This window comes from Desmodus rotundus, chromosome 2 (assembly GCF_022682495.2).
Source record: "Desmodus rotundus isolate HL8 chromosome 2, HLdesRot8A.1, whole genome shotgun sequence".
NCBI lineage: Eukaryota > Metazoa > Chordata > Mammalia > Chiroptera > Phyllostomidae > Desmodus > Desmodus rotundus.
In genome coordinates this window covers 39,572,788-39,591,809 of record NC_071388.1, presented here as the reverse complement: position 1 = coordinate 39,591,809, position 19,022 = coordinate 39,572,788, and the positions used below count along the sequence as shown (strand labels likewise).

General features: G+C 42.6%; 1 protein-coding gene across 1 annotated transcript in view; it reads right to left on the bottom strand.

The window, feature by feature from the left end:
• The window catches only part of USP13 (ubiquitin specific peptidase 13), a 103,003-nt gene that overhangs the window by 7,542 nt on the left and 76,439 nt on the right, over positions 1-19,022 (bottom strand). Inside the window, exons 15-19 of the mRNA XM_053918113.1 lie at positions 18,836-18,958; positions 17,492-17,518; positions 16,264-16,407; positions 13,555-13,721; positions 11,902-12,055 (exon numbers count right to left, since the gene is read on the bottom strand). Coding sequence (XP_053774088.1) covers positions 11,902-12,055; positions 13,555-13,721; positions 16,264-16,407; positions 17,492-17,518; positions 18,836-18,958 — 615 coding nt within the window. The remainder of the gene's footprint in view (positions 1-11,901; positions 12,056-13,554; positions 13,722-16,263; positions 16,408-17,491; positions 17,519-18,835; positions 18,959-19,022) is intronic.

Here is a 19,022-nt window from a genome sequence, read left to right as displayed (position 1 = left end):
CATTCTCTCTCTCTGCTATTCAGCCATCCTTTACTCCCCTTACTGAGCTGTGAACCCCCCTCCTCATCTTACACATCCTTTAGCCCATTACACACTGCTGACCACTTCCTTCTTCCTCAGGTATTTGCCCCAGGTCACAACCCTCACTTGGTGGTCCAGCCCCCTCACTGGCTGCTCCTCATCTCGCTGACCTTTCCGTGCTGAGGGCCTGGGGCTCGGACCTCAGACCTCTTTTTCATCCTGACTGACCTCATCCAGTCTCATGGCATTAATGGAATTATTTTCCTTATTTCCAGAATGTTCATTGCTAATGTATGTTATACAACTAAATTCTGTATATTGATCTTGTTCCTACAAACTTGTGAAACCTGTTTATTAGTTCCAATAGTTTTCTAGTAGATTCCTTAGGATTTTCTTAGGATTTAGTGGATTCCTTAGGGTTTTCTATCACAAAACTGTTATCTGCAAACAGAGATAGTTTTACTTCTTCCTTGTTAATCTGGACGCTCTTTATTCCTTTTTCTGGCCCCACTGCCCTGGCTAGAACCTCCTGTTACAACGCTAAACAGAAGTGGCAAGAGTGGACATCCTGCCTTGTTCCGGATCCGGAGCAACGCGTGCAGCCTCCCACCAGTAAGTAGGATGTGAACTGCAGACGCTTTTCACCAAGTTGAGGAAGCTCCCTTTCGTTCCGTTTGCTGAACATTCTCTTCTCAGCCTTATTTGTCTCAGTCAACGGTGACACCATTCTTCCAACATCTGAGGACAGAATCTTGACTTCTCTCACACACGCTTTACACACACCCAATCCGTCAGCAGTCCAGTCAGCATGTCCTTCGAAATATTCCCAGAATCCAACCATTCTTTCCACCTCCACTAGTAACCCCGATCCAAGTTGCCATCACCTCCTGTCTGAATTTTTACAATAGCCTCCAAACTGGAGTCCCTGCTTCCTTCCTTTCCCCCTACCGACTATTCTCAGGAGGACTATCAGAGTGGTCTTGAGGGGGGAGTTGACTTGGGTTATTACTGTCAGAAAAACCTCCAGTGGTGTTCTCTATCCCAGAGTAAAATCTTTTACAGTAGCCGGTGACGCCCCCCACACCTCCTCACACTCCCTCACTCACTCCGCTCAGCTACTCCGGACCCCTGGCTGCTCCACAAACACACCCAGCATGCTCTGTCCCTCCAGTCCCTACACCTACTGTTCCCTCTCACCGAAACTGCTCTTTCAGCTATCTCATGGCTCACCCCTCATAGCCTCAAGGTCTCAGATCAAATGTCACATCAGAAAAGGGGCCTTCCTGAGTCAACTTACAAAAGAGCAACCCTCCCTTCCACTCCCACCCTGACCTTGCCCCACTGTTGTCCATATAACACGAAGTAATACCTGCCAGGTCGCAGTTACGTGTGCACTCGTTACTGTCCACCTCCCTTTATCCCAGACTAGAATTAGCTCCATGATGACAAGAAGTATGTCTGTCTTGTTTACCGAAATATTCTAGGCACATGAACAGTGCTTAGCACGCAGAAGATGCTCGATAAGTATTTGTTGAACAAATGCAGGAGTGAATGAAGGAATGACTCCCTTCACTCTGTTTTCTTGTTTTTTATGTCATCTTCTACTGTATGTATTTTTATAAACTACTACCAAAGTATAAATTGGAGTATACATTAGTAAAATAACGACTTAAAAGAGAAATGAATCAGAGGCGATTGCCCTTCCTACCATTAACATCAACTAATAACCAAAAATCCCCCAGGTTTGAAAGCAGAAACCAGGCAAAGACAGTTGGGAATGACATCATTTGGCCTAGCACCAATCTTTGGAAGTAGCGATTAAAGGGCCCTACTCGGTCTGCCTGTCCTTTCGCCCCCCAACACTAAGAACCCATCCACCCCAGTGAGCAAGAGGGTGTGGGCTCAGACCTGCTCATGTTTCTTGACCCTGACTGATTTTTAAAGCTCTTTTTGAATCATTCTATATCAAATTCCAAATCTTCAGTTTGAGAAATACAATACTGGTCTCCTCAAATGCAGCTGCGATTTTCATGAAATAAAGAAAGGGTACGAAAACTAACAAGCAAAATAGAACCAGAGGCATGGAAACAGGGAACAGACTGACTGCGACCAGAGAGGGCGGGGGAGGGGGAATGGCGCAAAGCAGGGGAAGGGACTAGACAAAGGACATGTAGGAATGACCCCGTGCACACGGACAATGGTGTAGGGATAGACTGTGGGAGCGGGGGTTGGGCTGGGTGGAGGAGAGTAAAGCGGGAAAAATTGGGACAACTGTAATATAAATAACAAAGTATTTAATAAAAAATGTATCTCTAAAAGAGAAATAAAAAAAGAAAGGACATGATACCCCTACCAAGCCTCCCCACCCACACCAAGGAACTGTCCTTCAAAACTATGACTTAAATGGGCACTTCCCACCATAAGCCAGGGTCACAGCCATGAAACATTGCTCAGACACCAACACAGCCAGTGGGTTGACAAAACAGACAGACATAGAGAAAAGGTTAAATCTATACACCTAACATGCCATTAAGCCCCCAAAGGCATTTTCCCCTTCTTTGGTTAAAACCAAGTCACATGTAGACACAGAATCATAAAAATAAATTTTTTAAAAAATTAGCAAAAATCTTAGCCCTACAATTAAAATTAGCCATGTTTATCAGTACAAGCCCCCACACTGTGCCTTATTCAAGATCTCCTACTAGGAAAAAATAGCAAAAGAGAGAATCAGTCTCAACACATTTGCAAAAACTCAGTAGGCAAAAAAAAAATCTCAATTAATATTTGTTTCCAAAGAGAAAGTCAAGGTGAATAAACTAAGGAGGGAAGCTCCTGCTGATTCTTTTCCAAGTTCCCAGAGCACTCCTTCTAAAAAAGAGCATGTCACACACTCCCCTCAAAATGTACACACCCCTTTTTCACATGGGTAGAAAAAGCAGTTTAAAGCAAGGTAAATCATTTTTAAAATACTGACTTTCTTTCTCTTTCATTTTTTTGTTATTTTTAATGCTTTCTTTTTTAAATTTTTTTTATTGTTGTTCAATTACAGTTGTCCACATTTTTCCCCCATTGGTCTCCCCTTCCCTGCCCACCCCCGACCTCCTGGTTCCTTGACTTGACCCTCCCCTTCTTCCCTCATTGTCCCCCTTCCCCCTCCCCTCTGGTCACTGTCAGTTTGTTGACTTTTGACAGAGGAACTTTCAAAGTACCGGAGCGGTGAACACGACTACCTAAACCACTGTGTTTAACATCTGGTTACGAGTGTTCCTCTAACCAGAATTAAACAGTACTTGAAACTAGCATCCTTCTGCCCCATTTCCCTCTCCCAACAAAAGTTGTCCCTTTTTGAACTTAGGAAAACATTCCCAACCTTTCTAATATGAAGAATTTTTAACTGGCAAAATTTTACCACCACCACGTCTATTCTTTGAGAAACACTGCCAGAAAAAAAAGAATATGCAACTGGGCCAGTAGAAGAGGCAGCAGCATTCTCACTTGTGTCAGATGGAGGGGTGGCTTCCCCAGGGTTCGCCAGGGCAGGGACCGGCACACTGCGATGAGCTATGGGCAAATCCAGCCCACAACCTATTTGTGTACTGCCAAGGAGAGAGGGAAGAACGAGGGGAACGAAAACCTGAGACGCCATGTGAATGGCCCACAAAGCCTGAAACATGTATTTGCTATCTGGTAAAAGAGAAGAGAAAGTGTTGCTGGCCCACAGCTACTGGAAAGAACTTAGGTTCGTCTCACTGCTTACTACTGACTAAAGGTCCCAGACTTGGTGAAGTTACTTAACTTGTAGATGTTTGTCTGGTAGATACACAAATATTTCTGTCGAGTGGAACATGTAACCTCCAGGATGTATGGTCCTGGTAGACACTAGTTTTATATCTAACTCAGCAACCGAATTCTTTTTAAATATCCTTAGCTTTTCAGATGCTTTTGAATCAGTAATAACATTAAACTGCTTCCATCGTTAACTATGAGTCAAAGAAAATCCGGTATGTGTTCGGTTTATATGTACTAGAGTCATGACTTTCCCTCTCGAAAATCATAGTTCAACAACGCGTAATGCACAAAAGCAACTCTAGATTCAGGAGTGCAGTTAAATTAATCTACATTTTATAAACCACTGCAGCATGTACATACATTTGAAAAGCGGCAATAAGTTGTAAGTGTGAGACACTATCGGGGTCTACAGAGTGTGCTCAGAATACAGAAACACCAAAAGGTTCCTTGAAATCACCACCAAGACCCCAGGGGCTCCGCAGCCTTCTGGTGAGAAATCCAAACTGAGTTTTCCAATGGAATCTTCCTAACGTGAATAATTTGTTTCATTACCCACCCCTAATGCCCTCTGTACAACAAAGGGGAAAACATGATGCCCGGTTGACTAGCATTTGACTCATAAATACCCTATATCCTCAAACAACATCTATCCCCAGCAGTTGGATTTAGAAAACTTCTGAGTCCCCAAAAAGAGGAGGAGGAGGATTTGGATAAATCAGTTACAGCTTAAGGCAGCTGACAACATGGAGAGACTTCAAAAGGGTCTCCAAAAGGCCTCCCCAACCCCAGCCGCCCCAAAATTACCAATCCCCCTTGATTTCTCTTTGTTATACTGCCTACAACTCCAAATAGCAAACACTTCCCTCCAAGATCAGTCATTCTCAGTCCTTCATACTTTAGTGGAAATTAGTTGACTCCACAGAATGACTTCCTCTTAACTTCCGATAACACTAGTGGAAGGGAAAAAACCAGAAATCACAAACAAATGCTGGAGTGGGAGGAGAATCAGAGCCCAGATGCATTAAGTAAGTATGTGTGGCTTCAGTGTCACTTAGCTCCCCTGTGGGGCTGGACCTTCTGCTCTCCAGACCCTATTAATGGTGCATTCCTCAGGGATCTGGGCAAGTTGGGAGCCCAACCATTACCTAAACGAAATGCCTTTCGGCTTCCCTTACTGGAAAATCTCAGGTGCAGCAGCAGACGTCTGAACCAATCCAGCGATGAGGTTGCAGGAGCCAAATCAGATTTTGAGTAACACAGCCTAACCCCATTGTAATTACATTGGCAGCCAGTTCTTTATTTAAAAATAAATAAATAAATGCTCACTAAGTGTAACACAGAAACAGATATGGTTTTGCAAACGGCAGAAGCCCAGATAAGTCAGACTTGACAGCCTGATTTTCCACTTCTTTGAAATTTTAAAAAACACAACAGAAAGTTAGATGCTAGCCCTAAAATGATGATAAATAGAGTCTTCCAAAATATAGATCCCCATTCCCATTCCAATATAAAAAACCCGAAACAAGATGACTCGACACGGGGGGGAAGGAAAACATGCACAGGCTCCATAATCAGACAGTCCCGGATTCCAAGCTGGTGCTACACTAAACGCCACGTCACCTGTGGGAGCCACCGTCTGAACTGAACGCCCTGCTTGTCGGAGTGGAGGAAATATCCAGGAAAGGCCAGCTACCATTTCACCAAGTGTAAACGGTGCTAACCCTTTTAAGCAAATTAAGTAACATTTAAATAAAAGAGCTTCATGTAGTAGCATTACTTCCTCTTGCAAAAAGATGCCAACTGTGAATTTTAATTAATGCATTCCCCAAAAGAATTTTTTATAATTTATTTTTATTCTATTTTTTCCATTACCATTTGTCCCCCTTATACCCTCGAACCCCATCACCACACTGTTGTCCATGTCCATGAGACATGCTTCCTTTTTTGCTCAATCCCTCCACCCCTAACCATTTGACACGAGTGCTTATTTAATCCCTGTCCTTGTTAATAGTCACTTGTTTCCAATTCGAACACCAAACTTGTCCTTTTCAGCATTAACCTGGATGGTCATGCCCCAGTAGCCACTCTCCTTCTTCTTAAGGCAACAGTAACCTAATCTTGCCTTCAAGGTGTGTTTCTGATTCAAGTGGAATTAGAACCACTCAGAGGCCTGCTGAAACACACAGATGGCTGGGCTCACTCCCAGAGGTCCTGATCCAGTAGGCTTGGGTGGGGCCCAAGAATTTGTATTTCTAATAAATTCACATACTGATTCTGCTTGTCCAGGACCGCACTTGAACCAGGGCTGGAAGGGGCCAACACTTCCCTTTCCAGCTCACAAGCTAGGAAGGAAAATGTCTCCACCCTCAGGCTCCAGGCATAGGGCCCAGACCAGGGAGATGTGGACACACACCTGAGTCTCAGATTCTCAGGACCTTTGCTGAGGGGACAGGACTCTTTCTGCTGGATTTGAACCCGGAGACAGAGAGCTGCTAGAGGCACAGACAGCCATCCCATGGTCATCGGGGAGAGCCTGTCTGAGACTGGAACCAACCCAGAGGAAGCAGAGCCAACAGGCACACTCAGATAAAAGGGTTTCAGTCCCGGACTCAAGGGCAAGCCTGAGTCAAGACTGCCTGGGACTTTCCAGCTTTAATGATACAATACTTCTTTTCTGCTTAGACAAGCATTGCTCAGCACTCCTGTACCGCAACAGGATCCTGAAAACTGAGATTGTTGGTTTTACTTGGTTTCACTTGGTTTCTTTGTCTGTCTGTTTGTTTTGGCTCTCTAGTTTGCTCCTAAATACTAACTGCCCTTACATTTAATTTTTTAAGTGATTTTAGAGAGAGAGAGAGAGAGGAAGGGAGGAAGAGAGAGAAAGAGAAACATCAATTTGTTGTTCCACTTATCTATGCATTCATCATTGGTTGATTGTTGTATGTGCCCTGACCAGGGATTGAACCCACAACCTTGGTGTATTGGGTCAATGCTATAACCACCTGAGCTAGCCAGACAGGACTCTCTTACCTTTAAATTGTCTTTAAATATACCCCATGTTAAAATATCTCCACCAATTCACCAACCAACCAAAAAAAAGGCAAACAACCTACCTACACAGAATATACATCTCCCCAAGTTAATCCATCAATTTAATATAATTCTAGTCAAAACCCCACAGAATGACCGATTATAAGATCAGGAACTTTCCAAAATTCAGCAATAACAATTCAGAAAATATAATGGGAAAATTTTTATTCATAAGTAACACAGAAAATGGAATTCTGAGAAGTAACTGAACCAGAAATGCATAGGACATTTATAAAGAAAACAATATAGCTTTGCAGGGGCTGGAGAAGGGAAACAGGAATCAGCGGAAAAGAATAACATGTTTCTGGTAAGAAAATATCAAATACTGTAAAGATGCCAATATTCCCAAACTAATAGCTAATACATGAAACTAACAAATCCATAAAAAACAGCTGAAAACCTCAATAAAAATGGGAAATGGGCCAAAGAAAATGAAGAAGTAATTAACACAAGAAGAAAAACAACTAGACAATAAAAATATTAAAAATTATGAGGAGTGTTCAGCCCAACAGGGAACAGGAGAAATGCCAGGGTGTGTGTCTGTGGGTAACAATCCTGTATTGAAACTGAAAAAAAAATTGTGGTTTTGACTCAAAAACTTCACTTCTAGAAATGCATTCTAAGGAAATAATAAAATGAGGGCTCAAGAATGTTCACTACAGCATTATTTTTAATAAGGAAGAAAGGGAAGAAACTTAAATGTGAACAAATGTTTATTACCTAGATAGTGATTCAAAGAGGCATTTGCTGTAATTCTATCAACAGAATTCATCCTTTAAGAAAATGTTAAAAAGTCACTACTGTCAGCTTCTGAATGTACAAATAACCTCATCAGTTAAAACTCTTTTGATAATCATCTTTTATTTAAATAATAACTAGTTGGCCTAAAATTAAGTATAAATTATGGTGCATCTATACAATGAAATGTTACTAATACATGTTCTATGATCTAGACTTACATATACGGACACCCACAGTTAGGGGAAAAGTAGATTATAAAATACCATGTATAGAACAGAATTTATATTTTTTATAAATACAAATATTTATATTCACTTTTATGTATTTGCATAGAAAGGTCTAAAGAATAACACAAAACATTAAGAGTGGTTGGACCCTACAGGACACCTACTACATTAGGCCACACTACCAAGAGAAACAAACACAGGGAGGCTGCCCAAGTGAGGAGACAGAGAAACATGGCCCAAATGAAAGGACAGATCAAAACTCCAGAAAAAGAACTAAACAAAATGGAGATAAGCAATCTATCAGATGCAGAATTCAAAACACTGGTTACAAGGGTGCTCAAGGAATTTAATGAGGACCTCAACAGCATGAAAAAGATCCAGTCAGAAAGGAAGGATACACTAACTGAAATAAGGAACAATTTGCAGAGAACCAACAGTGGAGTCAATGAAGCTGAGAATCAAAACAATGACTTGGAACATAAGGAAGAAAGAAAAAAAAACTAGAACAAGAAGAAAAAAGAATCCAAAAAATTGAGGATAGTATAAGCAGCCTCTGAAGTTGTCCCTGAGGAAAGGACAACTTCAAGAGGCCCAACATTCACATCATAGGGGTACCAGAAAGAGAAGAGAAAGAGCAAGAAATTGGAAAGCTTTTGAAAAAATAATGAAAGAAAACTTCCCTCAGTTGGTGAAGGAAATAGACACACAAGTCCAGCAAGCATAGAGTCCCAAACAAGATGGATGCCACTTCAAGACACATCATAATTAAAATGCCAAAGGTGAGAGATAAAGAGAGAACCTTAAAAGCAGCAAAAGAAAAGCAGTTAGTTATCTACAGAAGAGTTCCCATAAGACTGTGAGCTGATTTCTCAGAAGAACTTTGCAGGCTAGAAGGGATTGGCAAGAAATATTCAAAGTCATGAAAAGCAGGGGCCTACAGCCAAGACTGCTTTTCCCAGCAAAGCATCATTTAAAATCAAAGGGCAGATAAGGAGCTTCCCAAACAAGAAAAAAATAAAGGAGTTCATCATCACCAAACCATTATTATATGAAATGTTAAAGGGACTTATTTAAGAAAAAGATTAAAACTATGAACAATAAAATGGCTAAAATACATATCTATCAACAATTGAATCTAAACAAACTAAGCGAACAAGAAAAACAGAGACAGAATCATGGGTACGGAGAGCATTTTGATGGTTGACAGATGGGAGAGGGCCGTGGGGAAATGCGAGGAGAGCTGAGGGGATTAAGAAGTACAAATTGGTAGTTACAGAATAGCCATGGGGATGTAAAGTACAGTATAGGAAATGGAGTAGCCAAAGAACTTTTACACATGACCCATGGACATGAACAATGGTGGGGGGATTGCTTGAGGGAGTGGGGGGGTGCTGGGTGGAGAGGGGCAAAGGGGGAAAAATCAGGACAACTGTATTAGAATAATCAGTAAAATATAATTTAAAAAAATTAACAGCTGTTATGACTGAATAGAAAGATTGTAGTCATTTTTAGTTTACTCTTTTCAAATATCTATTTTTGAAGTTGCTAAAATTATTATATAAGCAACAAAGCACAAGAAAACATCTTTTTTCCTTTCCTGAGATATATGCAAAGTAACACAAAACAAGAGGCTGATTCCTCTGTGTGGCACTTGGTGGAGAAAGCAAAAAAACCTACCCCTGTGACCACTACCTCCTGACATTCATTCAACTCTTCATTCAACCATTCACTTGCTGATCACCTCCCAGGGGCCAGGCACAGTGCTAAAAAGGCTACTTTAATGTCTGTTCACAAACAAAATTCATTTGCAGAGTTCGGGTGGCTTATGTTTGTCAGTTTTCATCATTAAAAATTTCACCTACTACTGCCCTTAGGTTCTGCACATCCCGTATGTGACTTCTCATACCACATCACTGTCTCTTTCCCCACCCCCACCCACCAGTGACCTAAATTTGGAGGCAATGAGGAATAAGGCCACAGAGTTTGACCCACAGTGCCTTTAAATTAAAGGGTGCTTGAAAGCATCACATCCTATTCAAGGATGCAACTCAGAACTAGTAGTGCCAGGAATATCTGCAGATCACTCTGAGTCCAATAAGCCTGAGGAGAGGATGTGGCTGTTCATATCATTAATGACCACCTTTGGGAGAGTGGCTGGGTCCCTCCAGGCTCCACCAGAAGATGGAAATCACTAACGATCAGGCTCTCACTCCCTCTGCAGCCAAGTATCTTGGCAGCTTTACAGTAGTCCCATCTTGTGGTTTATTCATTCAGTGAGAAGGACTCACCAAAACGTCCATTAGAGAAAGTCAAGGAAGCAATGAGCCAATGGACATGGAACACGTAATAAATCCTGCTTACGGGTTATTGAGTAACTTGTCTGTTAACAGAACTTAGTATTTTAGGCAAAGCACTGGTTTCCAAAAAGTAATACAAGATCCTTTAGATGACTGTGGAAGTTGGAAGAACTCTCTCTCATCCTTTTCTTACCTATTTTATACAAAAGAAGAAGAAAGTTTCCCGCCATCCTCTCTGTCTAGAGCTAGATCAGTACGTACATGTTAGGTCCCGTAAGACCATGAATAAGCAGAGCTACAGCTAGATGACAACGGGAACAAACGCTGCCAGTGTGAATTTAATTAAATCCACTGATCTTTCACTTGGTACTTTCTATGTGCTAGACACCAGGAGCTTTATGAAAGTAAAATGGCCCCTGTCCTCCACGAGCTTCCAGTCAAACAGGAGACACAGAGATCGACATAACTCATTTTACTCCGAGATGAATCTGATACCTCTAACAACAGACGAACAAACCCACGCTACGTTACAGCAGCTCTGGGCACGGGCTCTGGAGGCAGACTGCCCGGGTTGGAACTCTGGTTCTACCCAGCACCGGCTACGTGACCTTGGCAACTAACCTTCTTTCCCTCGGTTTTTTCATCTGTAAAATCTACTGTGTGGAATTATTATGAGGTTTCATGGTGGCACAATGGAGGTGTTGTCAATATTGGTATAATTATCATGAGCCTATGAGGTAAGGATGGACTGATTTTCACGAGGCCTGGGAAAGCCACCCAGAGAAACAGAATCTGGGGCCCGGTTTCAAATCATGGTGAGGATGTTAGTGTGCGGTGGTGGGAGAGAAGGGCATTTCACAACTAAGGATTCATCTGAGAAAAGAAGAGGGTCAATGACAGCTGAGGGGGCTGGTGCTGTGGCTGTAGTACCGGGCATGTGAACTTGGGCAGGGGGCGGGGGGTGCAGAAGAAATGACACTGAGAGCCTGGGTAGGCTGACATCTGACTGGAGGAGGTGACAAATGCCAGGCTAAAGACAATGAACATTATTCTGTGGCAATGACAGTCTGAGAAGCAGGGTGACCACAACGCTAAAGAACATGGACTCTGGGATTGAATCTTGGCTCCACCTCCAAAGACCTGTGTGACCTCGGGCAAGGTACCTACTAATCTTTCCGTGCCTTCTCACCAGTAAAATGGGTGTGTTAAGGATTAAATGACCGTATATATGCACAGTGTTTAGAACAGTGCCTGGCACACGGTGACATGTATTAAGTGTTTGCTCTTAAAAGGTGGAGCACTGGCCTGTGGCAACTCTTCCTGCCCCCCTGACAACCCTTCAGAAAATCATCAGCAGTGAACGTGGACAATGACAGGGTCACGGGTGTGAGACTGCTCTTCAACTGCTCAAAAATACCACACGAAAATAGATGCTCTCTTTCAGACAAAAACTTCCAGGCTACATGAAAACATCTCATCTCACAGGACAAAGTCAAAGCTGCCACTAAACTTAAGCACACACAGTACGAGGTGACATGACTCTGGGTTTGTCCAAAACGTTATCAGATCGCCGTGGCCATGAAAAGCGGCAAAATACACCGTTTAGGAGAAGACGAAATGTGCGCTCACGTTGGAATGATGGCAAAGGTTTCAACTCGAGGGAGTGGTGGAGAGAAAGTACTGAGCTGGGGGCACGGTCACAACTGCTCAGACAAGCCCTCAGGCAAGGAACTTACTTCCAGATCCATCCTTGACTCTAGGTCCTTCGGGCTTGGCCTCGGAAATTATGTTGGCATTGGCGTTATTCTCCATCTCGATCACAAAATCACCGTCCTCCTCAAACTCAGGGTGGCTGAAGATCCAATCCAGTGCTCTTTCCAGGTTACTATTCTAATAAAATAAAACATGTTTACAATGTATGCAGTTCCCAGGCCTCATGACATCCTGACCGTTTGAACAGGGAGTCAAGCAGCTAGGGCAGGAGGCCTGAATTCATTAGTCCTGAGTGTTTTCGGAGGAAGAAGCTCTGACTCTGCATATAAAACGCACTTGGCATTCTGCGCATCTCCCAACCGAGGCCTGTAACTCGATTCGCTGGAAGACAGTCCTGAGCAGCGGATCAGCATTCCAACGCCCGTATCAGTCTTTGCTCAGCACTTCTGAAGGCTGATGCCGATAATGACAGGGTGCAGCATGCCAAAAAGTTTGGCATTCGTTTGAGTGCAGCCCTTTCTAAGGCCACAACGACTGCACCCACTACATTCTCTACCAACTGTACTTCCTGCAGATAACCATGCCAGGTAGAAGGGTGCCTATGCGAGTACTGTATTAACGCCTCTGATTCCCAAATGTTGGCACAATGATTGAACTGCAGCAAAGATAAAATTAATGCCTTGATTAACGGTTTGTTAAGTTAAATTGTTTTACACTGACCTCCATGCAGTTCAAACCAACTGACCAGAAAAACATGTCCATCTCCATTTCGATATCACTAGAGGGGTGATGAGTTTATTTAGACATAGTGAGCATCTCCAATGAAAGAGTAAAGCAAGTAAAATAAGCCGTACCCCTTGACGTAAGCAAGCACCACAAGTGAAACAAATGCGAGATGAGATGTTTCAGACGAGGACTGTGGCGACCTCAGCAATGCAGACCAGCAGGCAGCCGGCCAGCACAGGCGAGAAGGAATTGGCAGCAGACAACTCCTCAAAAACGGAACAATAGGTGGCAAGGAAGGATGGGATTAAAAAAAAAAACCAGTACTTTCCCTCAATATTAAACAGCTGTCTGCACTGCAAAAGGAAGACTTCTGTCTAAACTCTAGCTTCACGGTGCCTTCTCTCCTGCCAGTGTCATAAAGTTCAGGAATACCAGAACCTTCTCTCACTGCAGAGAAAAACAGGAGCAGAGAATTCCAAGGAAACATTCAGTCTTCGCCAGGAGGACTTCTGGGGACACTTCTCCAAGGTCATAGTATCAGAAAAGCATAACTTTTCCTAAAGAACTGCCTTATTGAACACGAAATCTCATGTACCCCTCTCTGCTCTAAGGCCATAAGCACGTTCCAAGTCAAATCTCTGACCCTATTAATAACATTAAGATGATGTGGAGTTTCTTTGAGTTTGGTCATCTTGCCCCAGCTGTATTGCCTCCATATTTTTATCTGTCTCCCTAGTTTTAAACTCTGTATGATACCCTCATTCATTTATTAGAGCTTTATATATACTATGTGCAAATAAATCTCTGTGGGCCATCCATGGTGGGGTACCGAGTGAGACAAACATGACCCAAAATGATCAAAGGACGTTGAAAAGTCTCCATTGCTGCTGATGAAACACGAACCACTCCAGTAAGAGGAGGGGATCCACCACACAGTCCCTCATGCTTACCGTGGCTCGTAGCGCCTGAATGGCCTGATGTCGATGGAATCCCATGGAGGTAATGATAGCTATGATCTCCTCCGGAGGCTGGTTATCCAACCCAGTAGCACCAAAAACAGAGGCTCCAGCAGAAGTTGCCCCTCCGTAACCAGGCATGGTCAATGGTTCAGCAAAATCTGGGGAAAATAATCACACTTAGGCCTTTTTTAATTTTTTGGTCTTAAAACAAACACTTCAAAGCCAAGAAGGAAAAAATACCTACGAAATTACAATAATCAAGACAGTCAGTACTGGCATAAAGATAAACATATAGATCAATTGAACAGAATTGAGTGTCCAGAAATAGGCCCATACATGAGGTCTGCCCAGAAAAAGTCCAGCCACTGTTAATATAATGAGAGCAGTCTGTGCAACATCGATATAACCTGGCAGCCAAGGAGAAGGGAATGGAATGCACATGCATGAGCAGTAACGGTTTCACTGTACTAGTCAGCGGGACAGCAAACACCACTGAGTGAGCATGTGTACCGTGTGGCTGTCACATTCAAAATGACTGCGCGAGTACAACAACAGATCTCCATCAAATCTTGTGTTAAGCTTGAGCACTTATCCACGGAAACTATTCAGATATTCAGAAGGCCACAGCTATGGGCCAGTGGTGATTGGCAGCTTCATCTCAACAATACTCCTGTTCATGCATCATGTCTCATGCAAAAATTTTTGGGGGAAACATCAAATCACCCAGGTGACTCAGCTCCCCTACAGTCCAGACTTGGTGCCCAGCAACTTCTGGCTTTCCCCAAAGTAAAATAAGTTTTTAAAGGGAAGAGATTTCAGACCATTGATGAGATTCAGGAAAATATGAAAGAGCAGCCAAAGGCAATTGGGAGAACTGTGTGAGGTCCCAAGGTGCCTACTTTGAAGGGGACTGAGGCATCACTGTCCTATGTACAACATTTCTTGTACCTTATATCTTCTTCAATAAATGTCTATTTTTCACATTACATGGCTGGACACCTTCTGGACAAACTTCATATATCTATAGTCAAATGATTTTCAACAAAGCTGCCAAGACCATTCACTGGGGAGAACACACTCTTCTCAACAATGGTGTGCAGACAATTGTGCATCTACATGCAGAAGAATGGAGGTGGACCTCTACCTCACACCATACACAGAATGAACTCAAATGGATCACTGACCTAATTTGAGCTAACACTACAAACCTCTTAGAAGAAAGCATATGAGTAAATCTTTGTGACCTTAGTTTAGGTAATGGTTTCTCAGATATAACACCAAATGAACAAGTGACAAAACATCAAACAAAAATGAAAAAGGACTCATGGACATGGACAACAGTGTGGCAATTGCAGGGGGGAGAGCATAAGGAGGACAAATGGTAATGTTAAAAAAGAAAAAATAGATAAATTACACTTCATCAAAATTAAAAACTTGTTTCCAAAGATGCCATCAAAAAAAAAAAAACAAGAAAACTCACAGAAGGGGAGAAAATATTTCCAAAACACATATCTAAGGTGCTTATATTCAGAATACAAAAACTCTCAGGACTCAACAACAAAAATACAAATAACCTCATTAAAAATAGGCAAAGGATTTGAACAGACATTTCTCCAAAGATATATAAATGACCAATAATACGAAAGGATACATACTCTACATCATTAAGTCATTAGGAAAATGCAAATCAAAACCACAATGAGATACCACTTCCCATCCACTGGAATGGCTACAGTGAAAACATTAATAACCAGCGTGGTGAGGATGTGGAGAAACTGAAACCCCCAAACCTTGCTGGTGGGATGTAAAACAGTGCAGCCACTGTTGAAAACAATTTGGCAGTTCCTCAAGAAGTTAAACAGAGGTAGCAACTCCACTCAAGAGAAATGAAAACGTGTCCACACCAAGTATTTATAACCATGTTGTTAGTAATAACCAAAAAGTGGACACAACCTAAGTGGCCATCAATCGATAAAAGGATAAATAAAACGCAGTGTGTCCATACAGTAAGATTATTATTCAGTCATAAGAAGGAATGAGGTACTGACAGGTGCTACAACACAGATGAACCCTGAAAGCACTCTGCTAAGTGAGAGAAACGAGACACAAGAGATTTCGTATTGTAGGATTCCGCTTATATGAAATGTCCAAAACAGACAAGTCTACAAAGCCAGAAAGCAGTTGCCAGGGGCAGGAAGAGTGGGGCGTGGAAAGTGACTGCTAATGTGTGCTGGAATTCTTTTCAGGGGACAAAACTGTTCTAAAGTTCAACAGTGGCCATAGTTGTACAACTCTGTAAATTTACTAAAAACCACCGAAGTGTATACTTTCAATGGGTGAATTACCTTAATAAACTAGATAAAAGTAGAAGTTAACTAAACAGACCCCACGTCTTCATGCACATTTTTCTATTTCGAGCCCTCAGCATCTCCCAGCGGGAACTGTATCCCGCATGTTTCCAGTGGTCTTTCTGCCACTTAAAGGCTGAATTCTATCTCAACAAAGTTACTACTTTAAAAAAAAGGAGGAAAGACAAACACTGTGACTTTGCTCCACACACACACACACCACGCATACACACTGCAGCATATTATGAGCTAAAAAGTCATTCTGGGCACAGATCCAGAGGACATGGAAGGACCGAGGCATCACTAGGGACTCTATCGGACTCCAAAGCTATTCCATTTCTTAGCCACGTACCTGGCTCTTCCATGTGAACGATGATCCAGTTGAAGGCCACCTCGGCTCCCATATTTCCAGTGAAGTACACAGCCTTCCGACACGCTTCTAGAGGGAAGCCCATCTCGGCCAGCTGCATCACCGATGACTCATCGATGTCTGATGCTGCAGAGCACAACAGGGCATTCTGATGTAAAAAGGTAAACCCTCTTCTTGTCTCAGCTTCCCTTCACCCCCTTCTCCCCACGCCATCCAAAGAAAGTGCTGTTTTGTTCAGTGTACAAATGAGGGTTCAACTTTGTTTTGTTTTGCTCTAAGCCATCCAAATATTAAGCTATTGGAGTTGAGCTGACCTAAATCTTTGCCCTCAATAGGAACCATGATAATCACCTGGGCAACCCAAGCCCTGAAAAACAATTCTCTAACTTTGTGAGGGGAGATTGAGTGTATCCCCAGAACCATTTCAGCCTCTCATATCATACTCAAGACCTCTCAGCAGCCTCTCCTATGACTGAAATTTGAAGAGAAAAGCATTATCTATAGCCCAGAAGGCCTGTTCCTTAAGTCATCACGGGCCTTTAGGTACATCAGTAATCAAAGGAAGTAATCAACTCTGGGAAACAGAGGGCCCAAATGTTAACAATAGCTCATCTCCAGAAAGGCTTTGTAGACAAAAATATTCAGAGTATTTAAACACTCCCTCTTTCTCCTAATATCTAAATTTCACTATAGTTTATTTTTTAATATTCTTTTTAGAAAACAATAGGATGAAAGGAAGTAAGAGGCTACAAAATTGACACACAATCTAATGAAACTAATAAGCTTGGGAGTTCTAATTAATACTACCACATCCTGTCAGCATCGGGAGTATAGGCAATGACCGCCACTGTACTACCCCTGCAGAAAAAGGCCTCCACGTGTGGCCAGGGAGGAAAGCAATGGCATCATTCGCCCCCATTCATTCATGAGGAAACTGAGGCTCAGAGAAATTAAGTAAATTATTCTAGGTCTCACAGTCTTAAATGGCTCTCATGCTAATGGTCACTCTCCCAAGCTACAGGGCCACTTAATCACCATGTCACTGGTTTATATTTGCTACCTCAACTTGCAGGCAAAGAATCATTTCCGCTGAGGAAAAGCTGCATATACACACTTACAGAAAAATGCCCCCTTACTGAACCCCCACAGATAAGTGTATCAGACCAATAATAATTCTAGGACACTAGGAAAAATTTTAAAAGATACATACGGTCTATCAGTTGGTTCATCAAGCGATCTGGAAATTAAGGGAGAGAGCAAAACATGAGACCAAATCGTGGCAGACTGTTTTAGAAAAAGAAAAAGAGTTGATACAGACACTCCCTAACTCCATCACCCCTCAGGACCCCACACTGGTGTCAGACCACCCAGCCTGCCCAACATAAAATCATTACCGTAAGGAGGTAAAATACCAGGTTTCCAGCCTTTAGAGCAGATAAAATATATTGCTCTGATTATCATCTTAATGAACTAAATCAGTTCTCTCCATGTATTTCTAAGAACTCTGTAAAATTAAAAGCCACCGATTCTATTACGAATCTCAGAGAAAGCAGGAGCAGTGCTAATAAGCCATCTTGTACTTCTGTGATACGCACACTGATCTTTCTTGAATTCCTTTAAAGAATCGCCTGTACCCATTGCCCAGAGTGTCCCATGCACAGGTCTCTTCATACTCTGCGCTCTGACATTTGACTTAGCTTTAGAGAACGATGGAACACAGATGCCCATCTGGAATCCTATCTTGGATTCACCTCACCATCCTTGTGCACTCAAACTATGTCACTGATAATATTCACCACTCGACTGATGAAACACCTTTGGTAGAGGGGCCCAGAGTGCTCTATCCCTCTAAGTCATTTCACTTAATTAACTCTTTAGGAGGGTGAACAGGTGAGCAAACAAAGCCAGAATGAAAATGATTTCATGAGAATAAGTGAACTAATAATGGAACCAAGATTTTTCAGCACTGTCCTTGGAACCACAAAGATGAGGCAACTATTTTTTGTATGTCCTTCTCCCTTCCAAAGTCAAGCATTATGAACAATGACCAACTTAGCACAGTGAAAGAGAAACTCAAACCACTCTCTTGCTATGAAGTGGTGATGAAGCTGGGGAAATGACATGTGGGCAAGATGTTTAAAACCAACACACAACTGTTGAATGTCCCCTTTGGTTGTCCAAAGGCACTCTGGGGAACAACACAGCTCCCCTAGACCAGGAGCCTACTGAAAACACACTCCTTCTCCCCTATAGGTCCATTTGGGAGAAGTAGAGAGAGGAAGAAGGCAAAGCCAGAGGCAACATAACCTAAAACCTTTCTGGAGGCTGGCTGCCCTGTTGCCAGTGGTTTCTGCAGGTCCCTTCCAAGTACTCGGGATGGATCTGGGCCATGTCTAGTTTAAGTTTACAGTCGCAGCCAGGCCTCACTTCTGTGTGTCTATAGTGGATTGCAGCAGACGAAGGCAGTCAAAGGACAACAGAGAGGTTGGGGAAAAGTGACTATTTCAGCAGCAGAGGGTGGTGGGGAGAGGAACATCGTCCCAAAAGATGATACCTTTTGAGTCATCGGGAATGACTATGGGGGGGCTGATGTCTGGAAGCTCCTCCTCTCCTGGCTGTAACCCCCTGGCTCGGAGATGGCTGATATCAAGTAGGTCTGGCATGTCAATGGAAACATCTGCAAAATGAAAAGACTACATTGAATGGATTCTGCAAAATCCCATAATAACCTCTTAAAACCA